We start from the raw sequence: 25,794 nt of genomic DNA on the forward strand, positions 1-25,794 counted from the left end.
ATTCAGTCCAAGCTGGAGCTCTTTTGAGATTCTAGGACTCCATCATGGTCACCTCTGCTGATGAGATCTGCACTCACCTGCAGCTTGCCACGCTGGCCAAACAGGAAATGAGATTCAAAAGTTCGCGGGCCTTTTCCTGTCTACCTGGCCAGTGCATCTGAGTTGAGAGTGCTGTCCAGAGCGGTCACAATGGAGCACTCTGGGATAGCTCCCGGAGGCCAATACCGTTGGATTGCGACCACACTACCCCAAATTCAATCTGGCAAGGTCTATTTCAGCGCTAATCCCCTCGTTCGGGGAGGAGTACAGAAATAGATTTTAAGAGCCCTTTAAGTTGAAGTAAATGGCTTCGTCGTGTGGACGGGTGCAGGTTAAATCGATCTAACACTGCTAAATTCAACCTAAACTCGTAGTGTCGACCAGGGCTAAGTGTGCTGTTATATTTACGAATATACAAATATCACTTTTCACAGCAAGCCCCAGGACCCATTAAACCCTAGATGGGGAGGCAACGAGGGAGGAAGCATTAGTTTGCCAAAAAACCCTACAAATATGAATTACAATGATTTGGATGTGAGTCTGGATATTTAATTGTTTTTCCTATAGTTAATTAAGTATTTTAGGAAAAAAGTGTCAAGGCGGTCACCGGTGAGAGTTGATCGCAGCACTCTGAGGCCACCAAAAAATTTGTTGTGAGAACCCCTGCCATAAGGTATGTTTGCACTGCAGCTGGGAGGTGTGATTCCCAGCCAAGGTAGCCGTGTAAATGCTACAGCACTGGCTGGGGCTAAACTCCAGGGCTCAGACCCATGGGAGACAAGAAGGTTTTTACTCCTGTGGCTAGCCTGAGCTGCTGCTAGTACCATAACATCCACACTGGTATTTTTAGTATGCTAGCCAAGTCTACCCAAGATGGGAACCACACCTCCTAGCTACAGTGCAGATATACCCTAATGTCTAGCCCTTGTCTTCTGGCCTTCTTCCAGGGTTTCACAGCCCTTCCCTATTGCGGCTTCTCTGTCAAAGTCGCCCTCTCAGGCCTGCTGCCTGACAGGTGTGGAGAAATCCCTTGCCCAGTGATCTGTTACAGCACCCTCCCCATTCTTTACCAGCTTTAGCTCCCCCTCCACTGGCATGAGAGGAGCATCAAGCCCGGAGCCACAACTGCAAACTGAAGACACTCAACTGTAATCAAATTAAGCCAAATATATTTCAGTTGAGAAATCCATCCGCTCGGCTCAACTAAGACAGACAACTTTTTACGTAAAATCATCAGAATAAACCCCAAAAAATGTTTAATATATTTTAGCAGAGCAGATTTGAAATACATACATCCTCTTTCCACAGCCTTGAATAGTTCCTCTTATATACTGCAAATCTGGTTTATAAAAACAACTCAGAAGGCATGCATCTGACAAAGTGGGTATTCACCCATGAAAGCTTATGCTCCAATACATCTTATAAGGTGCCACAGGAGTCTTTGCAACTCAAAAGTAGTTAGTTTCATTCCAATATACTTCAACTAATTTAGATTATATCACCATGAATGTGCTAAAACACACAAGTTTTCAGTGGTGAGTAAATAAAGGCAGAGGAAGTAGATGGTTTTTCTTTGCAAACATCAGAATGCACACACCCCTCCAGATCAGCAAGAAAATAGCCTTGTCTCATTTTACTAACAGCTCATGAGCACACCAAGAGAAAGGAAATGCTGCCACGGCAACACAAACCAGGCTGTTATTTGAAACCATACTGCAGACACTTAACTGTCCCCTAACTGCACAACTTTCAATATCAATTCTTCCAATTTCAAAGATTGAGAAAAGCATAACATACAATTACAACCATCCCACAATATACTTTGCAGTGCTATCCTAGAGCAGGCAATGTTTCTCAAAGAGTGATCTGGATGGCTGCCAGGGCAGAACATGAGCAATGAAAAGCAGAAATATCTACCCAACTTCTTCTGTTTATTCATATACATACATACATTTATGAGTCACCAAATCAGATGCAATAGGACTGCTAACCTATCCCCACAGCATCAACTACCAGCCACAGAAAAGGCACACTATGACTCCACTAGGTGATGAAGAACTGTTTGAGCAGGCTGCTGGAATAGTCACACCTAAATTAGAAAGCATGAATAGAGGCATATTTCCAGTTTGTACCTAGAAAAACAAATATATACACCACATGATGTTTGAGGCAGAAGGAGGAAGAGAAATTCCTTCTGGCTAGTTGGGAAGGAATACAGGTGCCCTTGAGTCCTGATAAATCACTTGCCCCTAGAGAGAAGCTGGTGTGCTGCTTTCTCTTCACTCCTGGTTGAGTAAGTGGTAACAGTAGGGCCACTACTCTTTGAACCACTGCTAAGAGAACCCCAGTAGAAGCCAGATGTCTAATTCAGATGCTCCATTAACCAATTTTGGGCAATTTTGTGCCTTCCTCCATGTGCCAGAGGTCTCATGAGCCAGCTAAGGGTCTCAGCAGATGACACAGACTTTGTTCTCTATACAGGGCTGCAGGGAGTTTGTGGAAGTGCAACATTTTGTGAAGAGTGGGAGGCAGGAAATGAAAGGCGTCAGACAACAAATCAAGAAAAAGCAGCTTCTTGCTCCATTAGAAGAACATAAATTCTGTAAAAAAAAGAATCACAGCATTGCAGTTAAAACCTTGTTGGAAAGAATAATGGGTAAGGTTCCGAAAGTAATGATTATATAGCTGAGCCCAAGCTATATAATCTAAGCCTGGTCTGTCTCCAAGCATATACAAGAGGAAGAAGAGCCCACTGTGAAGATTTTGGGATATGAAGGCGGGGCTCAAATTTTGAGGGTACACACTGGTATTGCATATCAGCACCTCTTTCATGCTACCTTCTTATTCTGCAGAATGTAAGCCTTCCATTTAAAAAAAAAGAGTCTCTAGCTATTCTGGTTGCTGAAATAGCCTTGAAAACATGAACTGAATGTAACTGATGCCATGATATCTGCTTGCATTTGCAGTATCTGAAACATCTCTGGGGGTCCTAACTCAGAGACCCAGTGATAATAACGTTATTATATTAACTATAATATTAACTATTTCACTGGTCATCAAAGCACATACAAAAGGAGAGGGAGGATTCTATTCTGAAGATCTGCACAATATACTGTGTGTGACACCTCATTTTGGCACTGTCAGTGAGTGGGCGTAGGAGATACCACTTTTCACCACCCCACCAGTCAAAAAGGAGCCAAGTCCAAAGTGCCTAGCAGAACCCACAAGACAGGTGAAGTCTCCCAGATGGAGCCAAGCGCAAGTAGTACCCAGTGGCCTTACCATGGGGTAGCCTGGTATGAAATGTCCCACGGGAAAGCCAAGCGTAAGTAGCCTACGAAAAGAACAATGAGATGAAGGAGCCCAGTGTGCATGATCATATTTTGAACATCTGCACAGTATACGGAGAATGGCAATTCTCATTGGTGGAGCTTATTTGGAGGGAGGAACTTGGAAGAGTACCACCATAGTTTTCTCCCCCAACCGCACACAGTATGACCCCAGCATAAAGAGGAGAAGAAAATAAGAGTTTTAATTAGAGCTGGTCGGGATTTTTCCCACTCAAAACATTTTTTCATCCGTAAATGTCATTTTGTCAAAACTGAAACTGTTCGCAGGAAACAGCTGGTTTCATAAAATCTCCCAATCAAAAACGTTTTGAGATTGTCAAAACAGGGCATTTTGACATTTTCAAAACAAAATGTTTCATTTTGGGGAGGTACCATGACTTTTCATTTCAAAATGTTACTTAATCTACACTCAGAAAGACTTAAAATGACTGAAAACAAAACATTTTGAAATTATGGAAACAAAACATATTGCTTGGCCTGATTAGGAATTTTTTTTCATCAGTAATTTGTGAAAAAATTCAAGATTGACTTTTGTCCTGATTTGGGATGGGAAACATTTTTGATGTCTCAATATTTGTGGGACAGGAAAATCATTTCCCCTCTCAGCTGTAGTTTTAATGCTTACCGTTGGATAACTGTTGGAAAGTGGATGCTTTTGAAAATCCTGTTCTGTTCTTTTAAATGCTTTCACTACTCTGGAGACTACTAAACGGTGGAATTCATAGGAACTTGGGGAAAATGTTCCTGTGGAATACATTTGTATGCTCTCTCTGTTGGGGAATGATAAAATCTTTTCTGAATTTTAAATCTCATCTTTCCAACTAGACAGGTCACAACTGGTGAAAACAATTCTGATTCTCTTCTCACATCAGTTTTACACAAGTATGACTCCATTGACACAATGGAATTACTCCTGATTTGCAAAAGGGCAAGAGAAGAATCAGACCATCTGCAGTTCCTGCTGCCAATAAGCAATTCACGGTGTGACTGGTGACTACTGAAGTGAGAGATTTTCCAGATTGGAGACATCTTTGTTTTAAGGAAAAAAAACCACATACTAGGCACAAGGTACACAAGGGGTGTATGGGGTGAGTTCAAAACATAGTACCTCTGCATATTAGACAACCATACCCTCAAGTGATGGTTTGCTTGCAGTTGGTTACGGTGACTACCTCAACTCTCATTAGTGGCTCCAAGTAGCTGCGGCTAACAGGGGAGTTTTTCAAGGGACTTCTCCAAGGAGCGATAACGTGACCCGTCAGGTAAGTTTGTTGTCTGTCTGTGTGTATGTGTGTTGTGGTGTGCTTGCTGCTGGACTGAACTATACTGTGTGGTCTGTTAGTTTGGCGGACCATGTGTTGACTGTGTGGGTGCTGAGCCTAACAGTCTGCTAGGCAAGGCTGAGAGCTTCTTAATGAGGCCTTGATCCCTTAAGCCCTTTTAGCATCCATCAGCCCTTAACCAGGGGCCAGGGCTACTCAGGAAGACCAGGGCTTTAAAAAGCCTGCTCCTAAACCACCAGAGGAGCTAGCGAACAGGGGAGTTTTGCAAGGGAGTTTACAGGTGGAGTGGGGGGCTAGATACACATTACATTCGTTAAACTTAAGCCACACAAAAAACCTCGATAGAAAAAAAACCTCAACAAAGGAACTAACTTCAGGAGTAAAAAGATAATGCAGGCAGAAGTCCAACAACAGAGTAGGGGCTGTCCAGTTTATTGCACTCAATGCAGCATGTATGATTACCTGCCCTATGGGCAGGTAGCATAGGTGTGCATTCGGTGCGAGGAGCTCCTGGCCCTCAGAGACCATGTACGGGCTTTGGAGACCAGGGTGGCTGAGCTGGAGGAGCTAAGGGAGACAGAGAGGTACATAGATGAGACTTTCCGGGACACAGTAGAATGGTCCCACTCCCTGTCTGACAGTCTCTGTGCTGTTGAGGAGGATGAAAGTCTCAGGGAAGGAGAACATCCAACTGGAGCAGAGGGAAACAATCCCATAGTTAGGACCCTCCTTCCAGATGATGTTGTGGTATCCTTTCCCCCTGAGGATACCTCTCTGGGGGAGGGAACTCCAGTTATTAGGAAGAGACAGGTATTAGTAATGTGTGATTCGATCATTAGAAACATAGATAGCTAGGTTTGAAATGACCAGGAGAACTGCATGGTGACTTGCCTGCCTGGTGCGAAGGTTGTGGATCTTTCAAGACATCTAGATAGGCTTATGTGTAGTGCTGGGGAGGAGCCAGTGATCATGGTACATATAGGTTCCAAAGACATAGGGAGGGATAGGAGACAGGTCCTGGAGGCCAAATTTAGGCTTCTGGGTAAGAGACTGAAGTCCAGGATCTCCATGGTAGCATTCTCTGAAATGCTTCCAGTTCCACGCGTGAAGAGTTCATGTAACGTTCATGCACCTGGAAACAGTCAGGGCACACCCTGACTGTTGTGTAGGAGCGATGCACACATTGCTCTGTCCAAGGACATGGACCATGGGAACATGGACCATTGGGAAGTCAAAATAAGGACATCAACTGTGGGAAGCTTCCTTGGCCTAGGCTCAAGGCCTGAGAACAAAGATTGTAGTAGATAGAGGCTGGTAAATAAGAATATTAATCAAAGTCATATTTTTTCCTTTGTTGATGCCTTTTGCGGTCGGAGTATGTAATGCGCAGGGGGGAGAGAAATAAAAGAGAGGTGGAAAAGCTGACAGGGGCAATCCCATCAGCAGACCAGCCTGCTTGCTTGCCTAAAGCCGTGTCCTGTCTTGTATTGAACCGCCACACACGCGTAGGGCCAGTTAGACAGGCAGAACTGCAGGGTCTCAATGCGTGGATGAGACGATGGTGTAAGGAGGAGAGGTTCTGATTCCTTAGGAACTGGGGAAACTTGGGAAAGGGGGAGCCTATACAGGAAGGATGGGCTCCACCTAAACCAAAATGGAACCAGATTGCTGGCACCTAAAAATTAAAAAGGTTGTAGAGCAGTTTTTAAACTAAGGGCTGGGGGAAAGCCGACAGGTGTGGAGGAGCACGTGGTTCGAACAGAGACATCCCTTAGGGGAGGATCTACTAAAGGAGATTGTCCATGTCCTAGTAAGGAGGAGAGGATGGAAGATGATAAAATACAGGTAGGATCTTATGAGAAACAGTCAAATTAAAAAAAGTCTCATTCCATTACATCACGTAGTGGCAGACAGCTAAAAAGTGACAAGTTTTTAAAGTGCTTCTATACCAAGGCTAGAAGTCTAAATAATAAGATGGGTGAACTAGAGTGCCTCGTATTAAATGAGGATATTGATATAATAGGCATCACAGAAACTTGGTGTAATGAGGATAATCAATGGGATACAGTAATACCAGGGTACAAAATATATCGGAAGGACAGAACAAGTCATGCTGGTTGGGGAGTGGCACTATATGTGAAAGAAAGCATAGAATTAAATGAAGTAAAAATCTTAAATGAACCAAACTGTACCATAGAATCTCTATGGACAGAAATTCCATACTCTAATAATAATAATATAGCAGTAGGGATATATTACTGACCACCTGACCAGGATGGTGATAGTGACTGTGAAATGCTCAGGGAGATTAGACAGGCTATTGAAATTAAAAAAAAAAAATCAATAATAATGGGGGATTTCAACTATCCCCATATTGACTGGGTACATATCACCTCAGGATGGGATGCAGAGATAAAGTTTCTTGACACCTTAAATGACTGCTTCTTGGAGCAGCTAGTCTTTGAACCCTGCAGAGAGGCAATTCTTGATTTAGTCCTAAGTGCAGCACAGGATCAGGTCCAAGAGGTGAATATAGCTGGACTGCTTGGCAATAGTGACAATAATATAATTAAATTTAACATCCCTGTGGCGGGGAAAACACCACAGCTGCCCAACACTGTAGCATTTAATTTCAGAAAGGGGAACTACACAAAAATGAGGTTACTTAAATAGAAATTAAAAGATACAGCACCAAAAGTAAAATTCCTGCAAGCATGAAAACTTTTTAAAGACACCATAATAGAGGCTCAACTTAAATGTATACCCCAAATTAAAAAACATAATAAGAGAACCAAAAGAGAGTCACCGTGGCTAAATAACAAAGTAAAAGAAGCAGTGAGAGGCAAAAAGTCATCCTTTAAAAAGTGTAAGTTAAATCCTAGTTAGGAAAATAGAAGGGAGCATAAACTGGCAAATGAAGTGTAAAAATATAATTAGGAAGGCCAAAAAAGAATTTGAAGAACAAGCTAGACAAAGACTCAGAAAGTAATAGCAAAAATTTGTTTAAGTACATCAGAAGCAGGAAGCCTGCTAAACAACCAGGGGGGTCACTGGATGATCAAGATGCTAAAGGAGCACTCAAGGACGATAAGGCCATTGCAGAGAAACTAAATTAATTCTTTGCATCGGTCTTCACAGTTGAGGATGTGTGGAAGATTCCCAAACCTTAGCCATTCTTTTTAGGTATCAAATCTGAGGAACTGTCCCAGATTGAGGTGTCATTAGAGGAGGTTTGGGAACAAATTGATAAACTAAACAGTAATAGTCACCAGGACCAGATGGTATTCACCCAAGAGTTCTGAAGGAACTGAAATGTAAAATTGCAGGACTACAAATTGTAGTCTGCAACCTATCATTTAAATCAGCTTCTGTACCAAGTGACTGGAGGATAGTGAATGTGACGCCAATTTTTAAAAAGGGTTCCAGAGGTGATCTCGGCAATTATAGGCTGGTAAGCCTGACTTCAGTACCGGGCAAATTGGTTGAAACTATCGTAAAGAACAAAATTGTCAAACACATAGATGAACATAATTTGTTGGGGGAATAGTCAATATGGTTTTTGTAAAGGGAAATCTTGCCTCACCAATCTACTAGAATTCTCTGAGCATGTGGACAAGGGGGAATCCAGTGTATTTATATTTTCAGAAAGCCAAGGTGCCTCATCAAAGGCTATTAAGCAAAGTAAGCAGTCATGGGATAAGAGGGAAGGTCATCTCATGGATTGGTAACTGGTTAAAAGAGGAAACAAAATGTATGAATAAATGGTCAGTTTTCAGAATGGAGAGGTAAATAGTGGTGTCCCCAGAAGTCTGTACTGGGCCCAGTCCTATTCAACATATGAATAAATGATCTGGAAAAGGGGGTAAACAGTGAGGTTGCAAATTTTGCAGATGATACAAAACTACTCAAGATAGTTAAATCCAAAGCAGACTGCAAAGAGCTACAAAAGGATCTCACAAAATTGGGTGACTGAGCAACAAAATGGCAGATGAAATTCAATGTTGATAAATGCAAAGTAATGCACATTGTAAAACATAATCCCAACTATACGTATAAAATGATGGGGTCTAAATTAGCTGTTAGCACTCAAGAAAGAGATCTTGGAGTCATTGTGGATAGTTCTCTGAAAACATCCACTCAATGTGCAGTGGCAGTCAAAAAAGTGACCAGAATGTTTGGAATCATTATGAAAGGGATAGCTAATAAGACAGAAAATACCATATTACCTTTATATAAATCCATGCCCACATCTTGAATACTGCATGTAGATGTGGTCGCCCCATCTCAAAAAAAGATATTGGAATTGGAAAAGGTTCAGAAAAGGGCAACAAAAATTATTAGAGGTATGGAACGTCTGCCATATGAGGAGAGATTAACGAGACTAGGACTTTTCAGCTTGGAAAAAAGACAACTAAGGGGGGATATTATAGAGGTATATAAAATCATGATTAGTGTGGAGAAAGTAAATAAGGAAGTGTTATTTACTCCTTCTCATAACACAAGAACTAGGCGTCACCAAATCAAATAGGCAGCAGATTTAAAACAAAAAAAAGGAAGTATTTTTTCACCCGATGCACAGTCAACCTGTGGAACTCCTTGCCAGAGGATGTTGTGAAGACCAAGACTATAACAGGGTTAAAAAAAGCCTAGATAAATTCATTGAGGATATTAGCTGGCTGTTAGCCAGGATGGGCAGGGATGGTGTCCCTAGCCTCTGTTTGCCAGAAGCTGGGAATGGACAACAGGGGATGGATCACTTGATGATTACCTGTTCTGTTCATTCCCTCTGGGATACCTGGCATTGGCCACTGTTGGAAGACAGGATACTGGGCTAGATGGACCTTTGGTCTGACCAAGTATGGCTGTTCTTATGTGCCCTGCAGTACCACACCCCAGAATCTTACCTCAACTGGCATACTAAACCTAGTGTGATCACTAATGAAAGGGTGTGTATGGCCTTCCAAGTGCATGAAGTCTCCTACAACAAAGATGGTAATACAACTTCCAAAATATAACATTGGCAGAAACAGTGCTGGAGCATGCTAGTGAATAGCTTTAGAGCAGCACTGCAGACAGATTATGATACATTAGTCAACCACAAAAAATCAAGGAGTTGTGGTCAAACACCTATTGAATACTGGAGCATAGAAACTGAATGACGAATGGAAAAGAAAACAAAAGCATGCCAGTTCAGTAATCATTCGGACAAACCAAGTCTGCATTCAATGCAGAAACAAAAGCAGGGGTAAAGAGTATGCAATAAAAAAAAAAAATACACAGAATATGGAATTACGTGATGAACCCAAAGGCTCTGAGCCTTGATCAGAATATAGAATGTAAGAACATTATACAAAGCTGGAGCACTTAGGGTAATGATGCACGAGTTGAAAAGACAGGAGTGGGAAATCATCAGTTGATTCAAAACGAGATGGGAAGGCAAGGAGAATTCTACCATGATTAACACAGGATACTGACTTCAGGAAAAGAAGATGGAAGACATAGGATGGAATTGCATTGGGCTAAAGCCAAAGAAAGCCAGGATCTTATTGCATTTAACCCGCAAATTCTTCATATGCTAAAGGCAATATTCAGAATCAAATCCAGTGCAGTCATAATAGTACAAGTATCTGCACCGACCTCAGCAGCGCGCAAGAAAGAAACTGACTAATTTTACAGCTACAGAAAACAATACAACAGGTTTCAAGACAAAATGTATTGTTGGTTATGGGAGTTATTAATGAGAAAGTGGATCAAATTGGAATTTCTGAACGATAGGCAGATTCTGATATGTTCAAGAAAATGAAAGTGCAGAATGGCTACTAAATATCTCCCTAAGTAACAGCCTGGTGATAACTAACACACTTTTTCAACAAGAAAGCTTCAGAGAAACTGGACTTGGATATCTGATGGCCAAACAAAGAACATGATAGACTTTGCACGTGTGAATCACAGATGGAAATTGAGTGTGTTGTATATATCATTTGCCACTGTTATCAGATCATATGTTGTTGGCATCAATGAGGTTGAGGCTGAGAGCAACTGAAAAAGTACGAAGAACTAAGACCTATGGTGTGGACAAACTGAAAGAGCCAGATATGAGGGGGAAAATACAAAGCAGCCATGTGGAAAATGAACGTTGAAGAGATGGCGTAAAAGATGGGATTACAAGAGCAGATCAATAAGTGTTGGGCTATAAGGCCTAAATGATGAAAACAAGGTGTATAATAGATGGAGTTGAGTTGCAGGTGAGTGACAAGCATAGGAAGCTGAAGGAAAATAAAAAGGAAGACTCAAATCTAAAAGCTGAATACAATAGGTTGACCAGAGAGATAAAACAGAAAGCTGAGAGAGAAATTACTAGATAACTTAACAATGCTAAGAAGCAGAAGAATATGTAAAGAGAATCATGACACTGCGGTTGTATTGCAAGATAAGAGAACTGAGTGGGACACAAGTGGAAGATGTCAGCAGTGAAAGATAGGCGGGGCAAAAAATTGAGGATGAACAAGAACAGTATAAATGATGCAAAGAATACTTTGAAGAGCTGTGCAACATGCATAAAACTGTAGATGAAACTGTCCTGGAAAAGCTTCCCACTATAAATGAGGGAGAGCGGAAACTGGAATTCTTAGTAGTAGTAAAGATCTCAACAGGAAGTTTGAAAAAAGGAAAAGGTGCCAGGAAGTGACAACATACTGCAGCACTGTTGCAAGCAGGTGAGGAATACATGATAAGGGCAATGCACAAGCAAGTCAACAAGATTTACAAGCAAGAACAAGTGCCAAACATGGGGGAAATTATAATAGTATAGATCTATAAAAAAGGTGATAATGAGAGTGTCAAAGAACTACTAAGGAATCAACTTATTGAGTGTGCCAGGAAAAGCTTTCACCAAGACACTGCAGAGGAGAATAAGGGTATGTCTACACTGCAATGTAAGCCCAGGGTTAATGGGACTGTAGTAAGCTGATCCATGTTAGGGAAATACCGGGCTTGAGCATCTACATTGTATTTTAACTCTAGGTTAAGAATTTTCTGACCCATGCTTGAACTAGGGCTCTGGCATTCACACTGCAGTGCTCAGACCTGAGTCAAAGTAACCATATCCATTTCCCTAGTGCTATTCCCCAGAATGTGACCACTCTAGCACTAGGACTGTGGTGCACTGTGGGAAAACTTTACTGCCCGCCCTGCCATTTACCAGGAAGCAGATCACTTTACAAAGGACTTGATCAGCTCTCTCTCCATTGCAAACCCAGGAGGATGTTTGATCGTGTGCTTGCAGATCGGTGATCAGAACAGAATGGGTTAATGTTGACCTGAGCTTCTGCCGTTTGCAAAGGGGGGTGTGACTTCCATTTTCAGTAGTGTGGACTGCAGATTGTTGGGATAGAGAGGACTAAGGAAGTTGTCCCATGGAATTGCTGGATACTTCTGGATGACTCCTGAGATCTGAGTGAAGCAGGGCTATGTCTACACTGCAAAGCAACACAGTTTGGACTCTCCAGCCCTGCAGGGTCCTGGGAACTTGGGTCCGAGCTCTGGGTTAGCAAAATTGCAGTGTAGATGCAAGGGAGGTTAGCCTTAAGCCCGGACTCAAGCATGGGCTTATACTGCAGTGTAGAGTTACTCTAAGAGGTATTTGTATGCTGCGCTTGCAGAGGAACAGGCTGTATTTAGACCAAGATGAAGACGGATACCACAGTAGTACACTGAACACAACTAAACATATTATAGATGCCAAAGTTGCTGTAAAAAGGCTTTCGATGCCATAACCCTTTTCTCCACATTCTAAGTCTTGAGAATATAGGACATCCTTGAGAAAATGATCAAGCTGATAGAAAATATCTAGAGAAAGTCAATGAGTATGATTAAAGTAAACAGGAAGCTAATGGAACGGTTCAGGTTGACCACAGGAGCGAGACACGGATGAACACCAGATTTGTTCAGCATGGTATTGGAAGCAGCAATGGCTATAGCACTGAGAGATGAAATAAGAGGAGTCATGGTATGTGGAAGGTCAATCTTAGATTTGCAGATGATATAGAACTGATAGCACTGACTAAGTAATAGATACAGAGAATAACTGACAAAGTAGACTTGGATAGCAGAAAATCTGGAGTGAAGATCAACAGATAAGACTAAAACTATGCAACTGGAAGACAAGAGTAAGAGGTAAAAATTAATGCCAGCAAAAAAGAACTAGAACAAGTGGAAAAAATTGTGTGCCTTAGAGTATTAGTATCAAAGAATCAGAACTGCGAAGAGGATATTAAAATAAGAATCAAACTAGCTGCTCCTGCATTGAGAAAATTCTGTAATATCTGGAAGACTAAAGACATTTTGATAAAGACAAAGATAAGTGTCTATGAGACAACTGTCATGCTGACACTGCCATATGGGTCAGAACGTTGAAATATGAGGTAAGCCAATGAATGTAAGATATTGATTGCACAAATGATCTAGCTGAGGAGAAAATACTGTGAGTTTCAAGACAGAACAAAATAAAAAAGTGATAAGGAAATGGCTAGGGCAAGAAATAACGCGGTTACAGAAGATTCAAGAAAGATTACTGAGATGGTTTGGACACATGTCAGGAATGGTCCTGGAAAGGATACCATGGCATGGCAATACATACCGAAGTACAAGGAACTAGAAATAGAGGAAGACCGAGGATGCACTGGATAGAAACGGTGAAGAATGACACAGAAAAAGGTTTAAAGATGAATGAAGCCATGAAGCTGGTACAAGACAGAAAGTGGTGGGAGGACTTCATTTAGCCCCATCAACTTTGCTGAGCTGATGGACAGAAATCAAAGAAGCATCCAGAATCCTAAGTACCTTACTATTTTGTCAGTCACCTCTAGTTCCATTTGTAATATGTCAACATTTAGTTAGCATGACCTGTAGGCCTTCATCTTAGATCTCCTGAAGAGAAATTAGACACAAGCTTCCCCTTCCATGTTTGATTGCTATGATTAAAGTTGATATGTATGTGTTTAAAATATAACAGGACAATAATCTTAAACATATGTTTTTAATGCTTCCAATGACTAGTCTAAGAAGCAAACAGTAGATGGACTTGATTATTTTTTCTTCTTTTGAAATGCATGACACCCTTCTCTGCCACAACCAGCTGGCTCCCCAAGCAATCTACCTCCATGTGCCATTTGGTAACATCACAGTCACTACTGAATTATGGGAGGCGGTTGTTTGCATATATGTATATAACATTCAACTAGGTACAGTCCACAGTAGTAAATGCAATCACTCACCTGACACAATATATACAGTCCAAGTCTAAGCTCTCTCGTAGCACTCTGTGGTGATTGTAATATCACAGCACAGCATGGTAGGAATGAATCAGTGAACTTTTTAATTATGTCTTTTAAATGCAAATTTGGTGCTTGTGAAAGTGAAGGACTACTTTAATTAAAGTCAGGCATAGTGGGAGCAGATGATGTTCTAGCTTCTTCATGCAATACAGTTCCTTCAACATACTTCAGTACTTGTCTGAAGCATCACTACTTATTCAAGTACAGGCCTTTTCCAAGCAGAGATTGTTAACCATGCCAGATAGTTTGTCACAATGTGGATTTCAACATTGTAAATTCTGTGACATAGACTATTGTCGTCTAGTACAGCAGTTCTCAAAATGTGGGTTGGGACCCCAAAGTGGGTTGCGACCCCATTTTAATGGGGTTGCCAGGACTGGCTTAGACTTACAGGAGCCCAGGGCCAAAGTCAAAGCACGAGCCCTAACCACCTGGGGCCGAAGCTGAAGTCTGAGGGCTTCAACCCTGGGCAGCAGGCCTCAGACTACATATCCCCTGACTCAGGCTGAAACCCATGGGCTTCAGCTTTGGTCCCCCAGGACGGTGGGCTCAGGCTTTGGCTTTGTCCCCCCACAACCTGGAGCAATGGGGCTCAGGCCCGCTCAGGCTTCGGTCTCCCCTCCTGAGGTCATGTAGTAATTGTTGTTGTCAGAAGGGGGTCGGGGTGCAATGAAGTTTGAGAACCCCTGGTCCAGTAAATTCTCTAGTCAAGAGCTGGCTCCGTGTGGAACAAAAATCACTGGTCACATGGCTCAGGACAGACATTTTTCTGAATAATGCCTATTCTCCTACGGCCTTTTTTCAAAAAATAAAGAAAAGTGGACCCTTACTTACTGTTCTGTGCATTAGATTACTTGACACTATTCCTAGTGTAAATGGCAATTATGTTTTGATTTGGCTTTTATAGAGAAAATGTGTTAATTCAGGGATTTTTAATTTTTTCATTAAAATGACAGCATCTTCAATTATGGGGGGAGGGTTTCTATTAGTATTAGCAGTAAGAAAATATTGAAACTTTACTAATTCACTTCGTCATTTAAGACTGCACTGAAACTAGATTTGAAGCAACCTGAAATATTTCTTAGTGTTCCACTTGAACAAGGAGAAAATGATGCAGATATTGAAATAAATGAAAGCTGAGAAATAAAAGCATAGAACAAAAAACATAGGCAAACTAATTTGAGCAAGAGACGTTTTATCTGAAAATGAATGTTAGTAAATCATATGACTACATGCAAAAAAAGCTATGTTAAAAGAATGACAAGGTTGCAAAGTCAAGCACTGACAAATTAAGAAATGCCAGAATTAAGACTGACTGGGCAACTTTAATTTAGCTCCCTTTTTCCCTCCCACAGGACCTCTGACTACAGAAATTCCATCATGTGAAGCCATACTAACCACATGGTTTATCAATAGAGTTCAGACGTTTAGGTCCACAGCACAGACCTCTACCGCTTGGTAGACAAGGATGTAATACTCACATTACCATGAGGTTCACAGCTATTTGCTAGACTACAGAAGAATGTTCAGAATAAGGAATCCTAGGTTCTATTTTCAGTTTCTGGAGGACAATGCAGTCTAGTAGTCACAGACTCTTGTGTCTTGTCCCATTCTGTTCCTGTAGGCTCTGCTCTTAAACCCTTGGCTCTTGTGCCTGCCAACCTGTCACTATTATTCCTCCTGCCAGGTCCTGTCCCCTTTTCCCAGCCTGCCTCTGGTTCTTCTCTCTGCTCCTCACCCCTCTACATCAGTTAGGCTGTTTCTTCAGTTTCCCCCACGCTGTTTGAATGTCAGCAGGAAGAGCATAGAGAAGATAAAAGAAACAATATTCCTGCTCTAGAGGTTACCACAGTCATCCCTCGTTCCTGGGAGCATCAACTGCAAGAAACTCCTGCTCCTAAGACAGACCATGCTCACTATAAACAGAATCTTCACAGATTTTAGCTGTCATACGCTAATAATCCCCAACTGAGCACATGCAAACAAGTGATTTTTTTTCTCAGGGGCTTATAACTCAGCTACTTCTGGGTGGATTTTCACAAGGACAGCAAAACGCATCTCTCCAGCACCAAGGAAGCCCCCTCACCAGTTTAAAGATTCCAAAGCCTGGAAGCATGAGAATTTCAAGAATTTTTTGACATAGGCAAAACATTTTTTTTTCCAAACCTAGTTTTCAGAAACAACTGAGCTATTTTTGCTGAAATTTAAAACAAACAAACAAAAAATATCCTGAGCCTGAAACTTTAGCCCAAACTTGTAAGGCAAAGTTATAGGCAACTGAACACAGGGCCGTCTAAGGAGAGTGCTAGGCAACTTTAACTACAGCTGTCACTGCCCGCTCTGCTTATGACATTGCTAAATAAAAATACTGTATGAAATAAAATGTACCTTATCACAAGTGACATTTCCAAGTTGCATTTGGAGTTGCAAAAAGAAAAAGCTATACATGTAAAATATTATTTCAATATACAAGTATATCTAATATTAGTACTGTACACCCCCACCCAAAATTCCTTAAAAATAAAAAAAACAGCCTATTTCCTAATACACTTTATATCTGTTAAAAACATTTTTTCCATACGTCTCACCTTGCCATGGCTTCTCTCCACCTTTCGGAAACATTTATTCAAGGAAAGATTGTGTCGAACAGAGTTCTTCCACCCTGTGGGTGCTGTGGCAAAGTATGGGAAGCGTTCCAGAATCCAGCTGTAGATTTCTTTGACTGGCAAACTTTTATTAGGAGAATGTTCAATAGCCATGTAAATGAGAAGGCTAAAGGAATAAGGAGGTTTGGAAGTGGCTGATTTTTTTTCCAGATTCTGGTAGCAGGATGATGAGAAAGATGGCACATTATCACCCTCAATGTCATATATAGGACTAACAATTGGAAGACCCTCACTTCCAAGACTGAAGTATGTTAGAAGATTAGTACTTTCATGAAGCCAGTTCAAATTTGTGAGCTCATCATCATCATCATAGCTGTCCACTAGCGTGGCCTTCGGCCTAGCAGCATCAACTGCTTCAGGCAAGCTTCCCATTCTGTAAATCTGTCTTAATCCTGCAGCCTTTTCTGCTCCAGGTGCTTCAGCTTTCTTATCTGGAGTCATCCCAGTTACTGGACCCATTTAATTTTACTTGTCTATAACAAAGAAAACAATTATAAATCAATATAAGTCTTAAAAATCTTATCCAACTGCAGCCACTAAGCCAACAAAACCAAAGGAAATTCAGTACTGTATCTCCTCTATCCTGCTCAGTAGCTTTAATTAAGGCTACATTTTAGTCATGGGTATTTTTAGTAAAAATCATGGACAGGTCACAGGCAGTAAACAAAAGTTCACCGCCCGTGACATGTCCATGACTTGTACTATATACCTCAAACTAAAACTTGGGCCGAGGGGGCTGCAAGTGCTCTGGGGTGGTGGTCTGGGGGCGCCGCGAAGAGCGACGCACAGCCCAGGACCCCCACTGGTGCTGGGAGGGGGGGCAGCGACACTGGCAGGCTCCCTACCAGCTCCGTCGTGTCCCTACAGCTCCTAAGGAGAGAGAAGGCCAGGGTGGGCTCTGTGCACTGCCACCGCCACAATCTCCAGCTCCGTAGCTCCCATTGGCGGGGAACTGTAGCCAAGGGAAGCTGCAGGGATGCACCTCTTGGCAGGGGCGGTGTGCAGAGCCCCTTGGCCCCTCCGCCTAGGAGCTGCAGGGACATGCCAACCGCTTCCGAGGAGTCTCTCCCCCTCGGTAAGCATCACCCCGCACCCCAGTCCCCTGCTCCTGCTCTGAGCCCCCTTCCACACCCAACTGCCCCAGCAGCAGCCAGTAAAGCTGGCCCAGGAGCTGCCTGATCTGCTTGGGCAGCCCCGGAGCCAGTCGCACCGGTGGCTGCAGAAGTCATGGAGGTGACAGGAAGTCATGGAATCCATGACTTCCATGACAGACATGCAACCTTAACTATAATACATTTATAAATGTGTTGGGATATAGCTATTCAAAGCCTGGGACCATCTGAATCTTTGTGAAATTGTCTCAACCAGGTGTTAAACTCCCACCAGTTTCTGACTGGGTACTCATTACTGAACTTATGCTAACTATTTGGAAGTTGCTATACCTTATTAGATACAACAGGAGTGGCTACATTGAGATCAACTTCTGTAAAGTGGCTCTGCACAACAAAATGAGAGAAGCGGTCTGAATAAGTGGTCTCTAATATGTTCAGTTCTCCCATTAACTGTTTAATTACATATATTTTATAATTAACCCTCCTTATAAATGTTTTGATTTCCCCCCTTAGGACTTAAATTGCAAAAAGCCCTATCTATAAAGTGAAGTTGTGATCTTATGGCCCCTCTACACTACAGATGGGATCATGTCCAGTGAATCGGTGTTTTGATGCACCCATCAGACATGGTTTCAGTTAATACAATTTAGCACAACCATAATCCAGTGGTGTTTGCCTGTCCACATGACCAAGATGCACAAAGTGTTTGCAACAGTATATTTTAGGAAAATCTGGTCAGCTATCCCATATCGCCTCAGATGTTGGCACCAGGCGATATAGGATTGTAGATGATTTTCAAGATCATTCCGAACCACACGGCACACAGGGTTCTGGAAATTTTGTACTAATCTAGATTCCACCAATAGTGCAGTGCCTATTTGGTTGTTCTCTGTTCCCTACAAAACACCACTGTATTCTACAACCTCAAATCTTTCTATCCTGTGGATATTTGGCATTGAGCATACCAATATTGTTTAAATGAGTTAACACAGGCTGGCCTGGCAAATTCCATGATGCCAGAATTTTCAAGAATTCCATTCACCCCTTGTATCAGGGAATTCAATGCAATAGCAAAGTGGGGACAGTGTGATGGAATGACCAGATTTCAGAGTAGCAGCCGTGTTAGTCTGTATTTGCAAAAAGAAAAGGAGTACTTGTGGCACCTTAGAGACTAACCAATTTATTTGAGCATAAGCTTTCGTGAGCTACAGCTCACTTCATCGGATGCATGCAGTGGAAAATACAGTGAGGAGATTTATATACACACAGAACATGAAAAAAATGGGTGTTTATCATGCACACTGTAAGGTGAGCGATCACTTAAGATGAGCTATTACCAGCAGAAGACTTCATGAAAAAACTCGTACAGATACAGACAGACATCATCTTCCTTTCCAAATGCAAACAGATGGACATCATACCAAAAGGACTGAAGGTAAAAAATCCATTACAATCTACATACCACACAGACTATGCTGACAGCTTGTGTCACATGCTCTCAAAGAAACTGCGGAACCACCTGATCAACATCCTCTACAGCAAACAGGGAAAGATTAAGAATGAGCTCTCAAAACTGGATACACTCATAAAAAAACAACCTTCCACACAAACTTGCTCATGGCTGGACTTTACTAAAACTAGACAAGCCATTTATAACACACACTTTGCTTCTCTACAAAAGAAAAAGGACACTAAATTATCCAAACTACTGCATGCCACAAGAAGCCGCAGCATTGGTTCCCTTAACCCACCCAGCAATATTGTTAATCTATCCAACTATACTCTTAGCCCAGCAGAAGAATCTGTCCTATCTCGGGGCCTCTCCTTCTGCCCCTCCAGCCCCACGAACATGATACAGTTCTGTATAGAATCCTATTTTCAACGTCTCCGACTCAAGGAATATTTCCAACACACCTCTGAACAACATACTAATCCACAGAGACCTTCCTACCAACACTACAAAAAGAAGGATTCTAGGTGGACTCCTCCTGAAGGTCGAGACAGCAGACTGGACTTCTACATAGAGTGCTTCTGCAGATGTGCACGGGCTGAAATTGTGAAAAAGCAACATCACTTGCCCCATAACCTCAGCTGTGCAGAACACAATGCCATCCACAGCCTCAGAAACAACTCTGACATCATAATCAACAAGGCTGACAAAGGAGGTGCTGTTGTCATCATGAATAGGTCGGAATATGAACAGGAGGCTGCTCGGCAGCTCTCCCACACCACTTTCTACAAGCCATTACCCTCTGATCCCACTGAGGGTTTCCAAAAGAAACTACAGCATTTGCTCAAGAAACTCCCTGAGAAAGCACAAGAACAAATCCGCAGACACACCCCTGGAACTCCGACCTGGGATATTCTATCTGCTACCCAAGATCCATAAACCTGGAAATCCTGGGCGCCCCATCATCTCAGGCATTGGCACCCTGACAGCAGGATTGTCTGGCTATGTAGACTCCCTCCTCAGGCCCTACGCTACCAGCACTCCCAGCCTATCTTCGAGACACCACTGACTTCCTGAGGAAACTACAATCCATCAGTGATAACATCGGTGATAACATCGGTGATCTTCCTGAAAACACCATCCTGGCCACTATGGATGTAGAAGCCTTCTACACCAACATTCCACACAAAGATGGACTACAAGCCATCAGGAACACTATCCCCGATAATGTCACGGCAAACCTGGTGGCTGAACTTTGTGACTTTGTCCTCACCCATAACTATTTCACATTTGGGGACAATGTATACCTTCAAATCAGCGGCACTGCTATGGGTAACCGCATGGCCCCACAGTATGCCAACATTTTTATGGCTGACTTAGAACAACGCTTCCTCAGTTCTCGTACCCTAATGCCCCTACTCTACTTGCGCTACATTGAGGACAACTTCATCATCTGGACCCATGGAAAAGAAGCCCTTGAGGAATTCCACCATGATTTCAACAATTTCCATCCCAACATCAACCTCAGCGTGGACCAGTCCACACAAGAGATCCACTTCCTGGATACTACGGTGCTAATAAGCGATGGTCACATAAACACCACTCTATACCGGAAACCTACTGACCGCTATTACTACCTACGTGCCTCCAGCTTTCACACAGACCACACCACACGATCCATTGTCTACAGCCAAGCTCTGCGATACAACCGCATTTGCTCCAACCCCTCAGACAGAGACAAACACCTACAAGATCTCTATCAAGCATTCTTACAACTACAATACCGACCTGCGGAAGTGAAGAAACAGACTGACAGAGCCAGAAGAGTACCCAGAAGTCACCTACTACAGGACAGGCCCAACAAAGAAAATAACAGAACGCCACTGGCCGTCACCTTGAGCCCCCAACTAAAACCTCTCCAACGCATCATCAAGGATCTACAACCTATCCTGAAGGACGACCCATCGCTCTCACAAATCTTGGCAGACAAGCTAGTCCTTGCCTACAGACAGCCCCCCAACATGAAGTAAATACTCACCAGCAACCACACACCACACAACAGAACCACTAACCCAGGAACCTATCCTTACAACAAAGCCCGTTGACAACTGTGTCCACATATCTATTCAGGGGACACCATCATAGGGCCTAATCACATCAGCCACGCTATCAGAGGCTCGTTCACCTGCACATCTACCAATGTGATATATGCCTTCATGTGCCAGCAATGCCCCCTGACTTGTACATTGGTCAAACCGGACAGTTTCTACGTAAAAGAATAAATGGACACAAATCAGACGTCAAGAATTATAACATTCATAAACCAGTTGGAGAACACTTCAATCTCTCTGGTCACTCAATTTCTGACCTAAAAGTGGCTATCCTTCAACAAAAAGACTTCAGAAACAGAATCCAACGAGAGACTGCTAAATTGGAATTAATTTGCAAATTGGATACAATTAACTTAGGCTTGAATAGAGACTGGGAGTGGTTGAGTCAATTCAAAAAGTAAAACTATTTCCCCTTGTTTATTCCTCCCCCTTCCCCCCTCTCCGTTCCTCAGACGTTCTTGTTAACTGCTGGAAACGGCCCACCTTGATTATCACTACAAAGGGTTTTCTCCCCACCACCACCACTCTCCTGCTGGTAATAGCTCATCTTAAGTGATCACTCTCCTTACAGTGTGCATGATAAACACCCATTTTTTCATGTTCTGTGTGTATATAAATCTCCTCAGTGTATTTTCCACTGAATGCATCCGATGAAGTGAGCTGTAGCTCACGAAAGCTTATGCTCAAATAAATTGGTTAGTCTCTGGAATGACCAGAGTGCTTCCTGTAACACATCATTCAATGCACCTGGGATGTACTCCCCCAAAGACAACCTAGGAACTAACAGGGCTGGCCAGCTCTGTTACAGATCTACTCCCATCTCCAAAGTCATATTAGAATGTGGTTCCACCTCAACAATCCTGCTACATTCCTGCTCGACAGTGGGGTTGTAACACTCCACACCTGCAATTAGGAACTGTGTGTCTGGAAATGAACCATGCATCAAGATAACCAAGAGAAAACCTGGTTACAAACTTGGTAAAATTTTATAGTGCATATAAATCCTTAGTCTAGTTCTTAGTGGGCAAGTGTATAGACGTCACCAAAACCAACAGACAAACAGTACTCTTAGGGCTGATATAGACTTAAAAGTTACATTGGCATAGCTATGTCTCTCAAGGATGTGAAAAATCCACACTCTGGGATGGGTGGGCAAACTTTTTGGCCTGAGGGCAACATCTGGGTATGGAAATTGTACTGTGGGCCATGAATGCTCATGAAATTGGGGGTTGGGGTGCAGGAGGGGGTGAGGGCTCTGGTTGAAGGGGCAGGCTCTGAGGAGGGGCCAGGGATGAGGAGTTTGGGGTGCTGGAGGGGGCTGTGGTCAGATCAGAGGGGTTCGGAATATGGGAGGGGGATCTGGGCTGGGGCAGAAGAGTTGGGGTGTTGGGGGAGTGGATGAGAGCTCCAGCTGGGGGTGCGGGCTCTGGGGTGGGGCTGGGGATGAGGAGTCTGGGGTGCAGGCGGGGGCTCCAGGCTGGGACTGAGGGGTTCAGCGGGCAGGAGGGGGATCAGGACTGGGGCAGGGGCACGGGAGGAGGTCAGGGATGCAGGTTCCGGGCGGCACTTACCTCAAACAGCTCCCGGAAGCAGCAGCATGTCCCCTCACTAGCTCCTATGCAGAGGTGCGGAGTCGGCCAGGCAGCTCTGTGCACTGCCCCGTCCACAGGTGCTGCCCCTGCAGCTCCCATTGGGCGCAGTTCCTGGCCAATGAGAGCTGCAGAGCCGGCGCTTGGGGCGGTGGCAGAGTGTGGAGCCCCCTGCTGCCCCTATATGTAGGAACCAGAGGGGGGACATGCCGCTGCTTCTGGGAGCCGTACGTCCAGCCCATCAAGCCTTTTAATCCGACCAGCAAGCCCCCGACCCCACTCCCCACCCTTGCTCTGAGAGATGTAGTTAAGCTGACCTAACCCCTGGTGTAGACAGCGCTAGGTCAATGGAAGAATTCTTCTGTCGATCAAGCTACCACCTTCTGGAGAGGTGGATTACCTACAGCGATGGAAGAACCCCACCCATCTCTGTAGTAAGTGTTGACACTGAAGTGCTACAGCTATGCTACTGTCGCATTTTAAGTGTAGCGTGGCAAGACACCTCCTTCGTCTCGTCAGACTTAGCACTTCTCCCTCTGGCAATGGTGGGCCTGGGGTAATCAACCCCACCCCAGGCAAGGTTTTGCCTTCCCCCTTCTGAGCTCCCTTGGTCATATTCTCAGGGTAGGCCTCAGGGTAGGCCTAAAGGTGATCCTTCACCAACCAAAAAGGAAAAAAAGTCTCATAAACCAAAAAAACCCAGGGGGGTACCTTACCCTGCCTCCCCACTGGTGCAGGGTGTCATCCTGTTGGTTGTCCTGGGGTGTAAGTCCTTCCCCCAACAGGCACTCAGGCTTCACTCTTTCCCCTATGGAAAGGAGCATAGCCTCTGACCCTAAGGCCTGGTCTACACTACGAGTTTATGTCGGATTTAGCAGCTTTAAATCGAATTAACCCTGCACCTGTCCACACAACGAAGCCATTTTTTTCAACATAAAGGGCTCTTAAAACCAATTTCTGTACTCCTCCCCAAAGAGGGGATTAGCGCTGAAATCGACGTTGCCATTGTACAGGAAAAGCCCCGGGAACTTTTGAATCTCATTTCCTGTTTGGCCAAGCGAGCTCATCAGCACAGGTGACCATGCAGTCCCAGAACTGAAAAAAAGCTCCAGCATAGACCGAACGGGAGGTACTGGATCTGATCGCTGTATGGGGAGAGGAATCCGTGCTATCAGAACTACGTTCCAAAATACGAAATGCCAAAACATTTCAAAAAATCTCCGAGGCCATGCGGGACAGAGGCTACAGCAGGGACGCAACACAGTGCAGCATGAAACTTAAGGAGCTCAGACAAGCGTACCAGAAAACCAAAGAATCAAACGGACGCTCCGAGACAGAGCCCTAGACATGCCGCTTCTACGCTGAGCTGCATGCAATTCTAGGGGGGGGCTGCCACCACTACCCCACCCCTGTCCGTGGACTCCGATGATGGGGTACTCTCCGCCATGCCTGAGGATTTTGTGGACGGGGAAGATGAGGAGGCGGAAGACGAGCTTGAGGAGAGCACACAGCACACTGTTCTCCCTGACAGCCAAGATCTTTTTTTCACCCTGACTGAAATACCCTCCCAACCCAACTAAGCCAGAGAAGGGAGCTCTGGTGCGTGTACCTTTGTAAATATAATACATGTAATAAAAGCAAGTGTTTTTTAATGATTAAGTAGCCCTGAGGACTTGGGATGCATTCATGGACAGTACAGCTACAGGAAAAGTCTGTTAACATGTCTGGGGATGGAGCGGAAATCCTCCAGGGACATCTCAATGAAGCTCTCCTGGAGGTACTCTAAAAGCCTTTGCAGAAGGTTTCTGGAAGAAGAGCAGCCTTATTCCATCCTCCATGGTAGGACACTTTACCATGCCATGCTAGTAGCAAGTAATTGGGTATCACTGCATGACAAAGCCTGGCAGCGTATGGTCCCGGTGAATGCTAGCATTCAAGCAACATCTGTTCTTTATCTCTCTGTGTTATCCTCAGGAGAGTGATATCGTTCATGGTAACCTGGTTGAAATAGAGGAATTTAATTAAGGGGACATTCAGAGGCGGCCGTTCCTACCGGGCTGTTTGCCTGTGGGCTGAAAAGAAATCCTCCCCGCGGTTAGCCAAGCAGTGGGCGGGAGAAGGGGTGGCATTGGCGCTGAGCTGTTTGCTTTTGGCTAGCAGGGATCTTCCCTGATACCAGCCACGCAGTCGGGTGAGGGGTAAAGCAATCATCCCAGAGAATTGGATGGGGGGGGTGTTAGTTTGGTTTCTGCTGCTGCACGTTAACAGGAAAACCGCAGCACTAAATGGCCAACTCAACGTGATTTGCTTGGTATGGGAGAGGAGGGCGCTGATGTTATGAAGGTTGCAGAAGCCAAAAGACTACGGCTAACCATGGCCGCCTGCAAGCCGAATTCTGCTGCCCGGCACTGCGTGTGTGATCTCTAAACACCAATGCCGCAGGCACTCAATATAAGATACAAAATGCGATCTTGTACCAAAATCACATGTCCTATGTAATGTGAATAGTGTTGTTCACCATGAAAGAATATAGCCATTGTTCTGTAAAATGTATCTTTTTAAATACTTCACTCCCTTTTTTTTTCCTCCAGCAGCTGCAAATGTTTCAAGTCTCCCTCCTCCGTCCCAAAGGCTATCTCAGATAAGGCGGCAAAAAAAATGCACGCACGATGAAATGTTCTCTGAGCTCATGCAGTCATCCGGCACTGACAGAGCTCAGCAGAATGTGTGGAGGGACACAATAGCAGAGTACAGGGAAGTGGCCGATGAACGTGAGGAGAGGTGGTGGCAGGAAGATCAGAGGGGGCATGATGCAACACTGGGGCTACTGCAGGATCAAACGGACATGCTCCGGCGTCT

The 25,794-nt window shown here is 43.7% G+C and overlaps 1 protein-coding gene across 15 annotated transcripts in view; it reads right to left on the bottom strand.

Annotated features, from left to right (window-relative positions):
• FOXN2 (forkhead box N2) overlaps positions 1 to 25,794 on the bottom strand; it is a 134,335-nt gene that overhangs the window by 56,319 nt on the left and 52,222 nt on the right. For 14 of the 15 annotated variants that reach the window (XM_073339249.2, XM_073339243.1, XM_073339245.1 and 11 more), the window contains one exon: positions 16,596 to 17,146. In XM_073339249.2, the coding sequence (XP_073195350.1) occupies positions 16,596 to 17,132 (537 nt within the window). In that variant the 5' untranslated portion in view covers positions 17,133 to 17,146. Of the gene's footprint in view, positions 1 to 16,595; positions 17,147 to 18,115; positions 18,189 to 25,794 lie in introns of those variants that run through there. The other variant, XM_073339244.1, reaches the window with a different exon arrangement.

This window comes from Lepidochelys kempii, chromosome 3 (assembly GCF_965140285.1).
Source record: "Lepidochelys kempii isolate rLepKem1 chromosome 3, rLepKem1.hap1, whole genome shotgun sequence".
Taxonomy (NCBI): Eukaryota; Metazoa; Chordata; order Testudines; family Cheloniidae; genus Lepidochelys; species Lepidochelys kempii.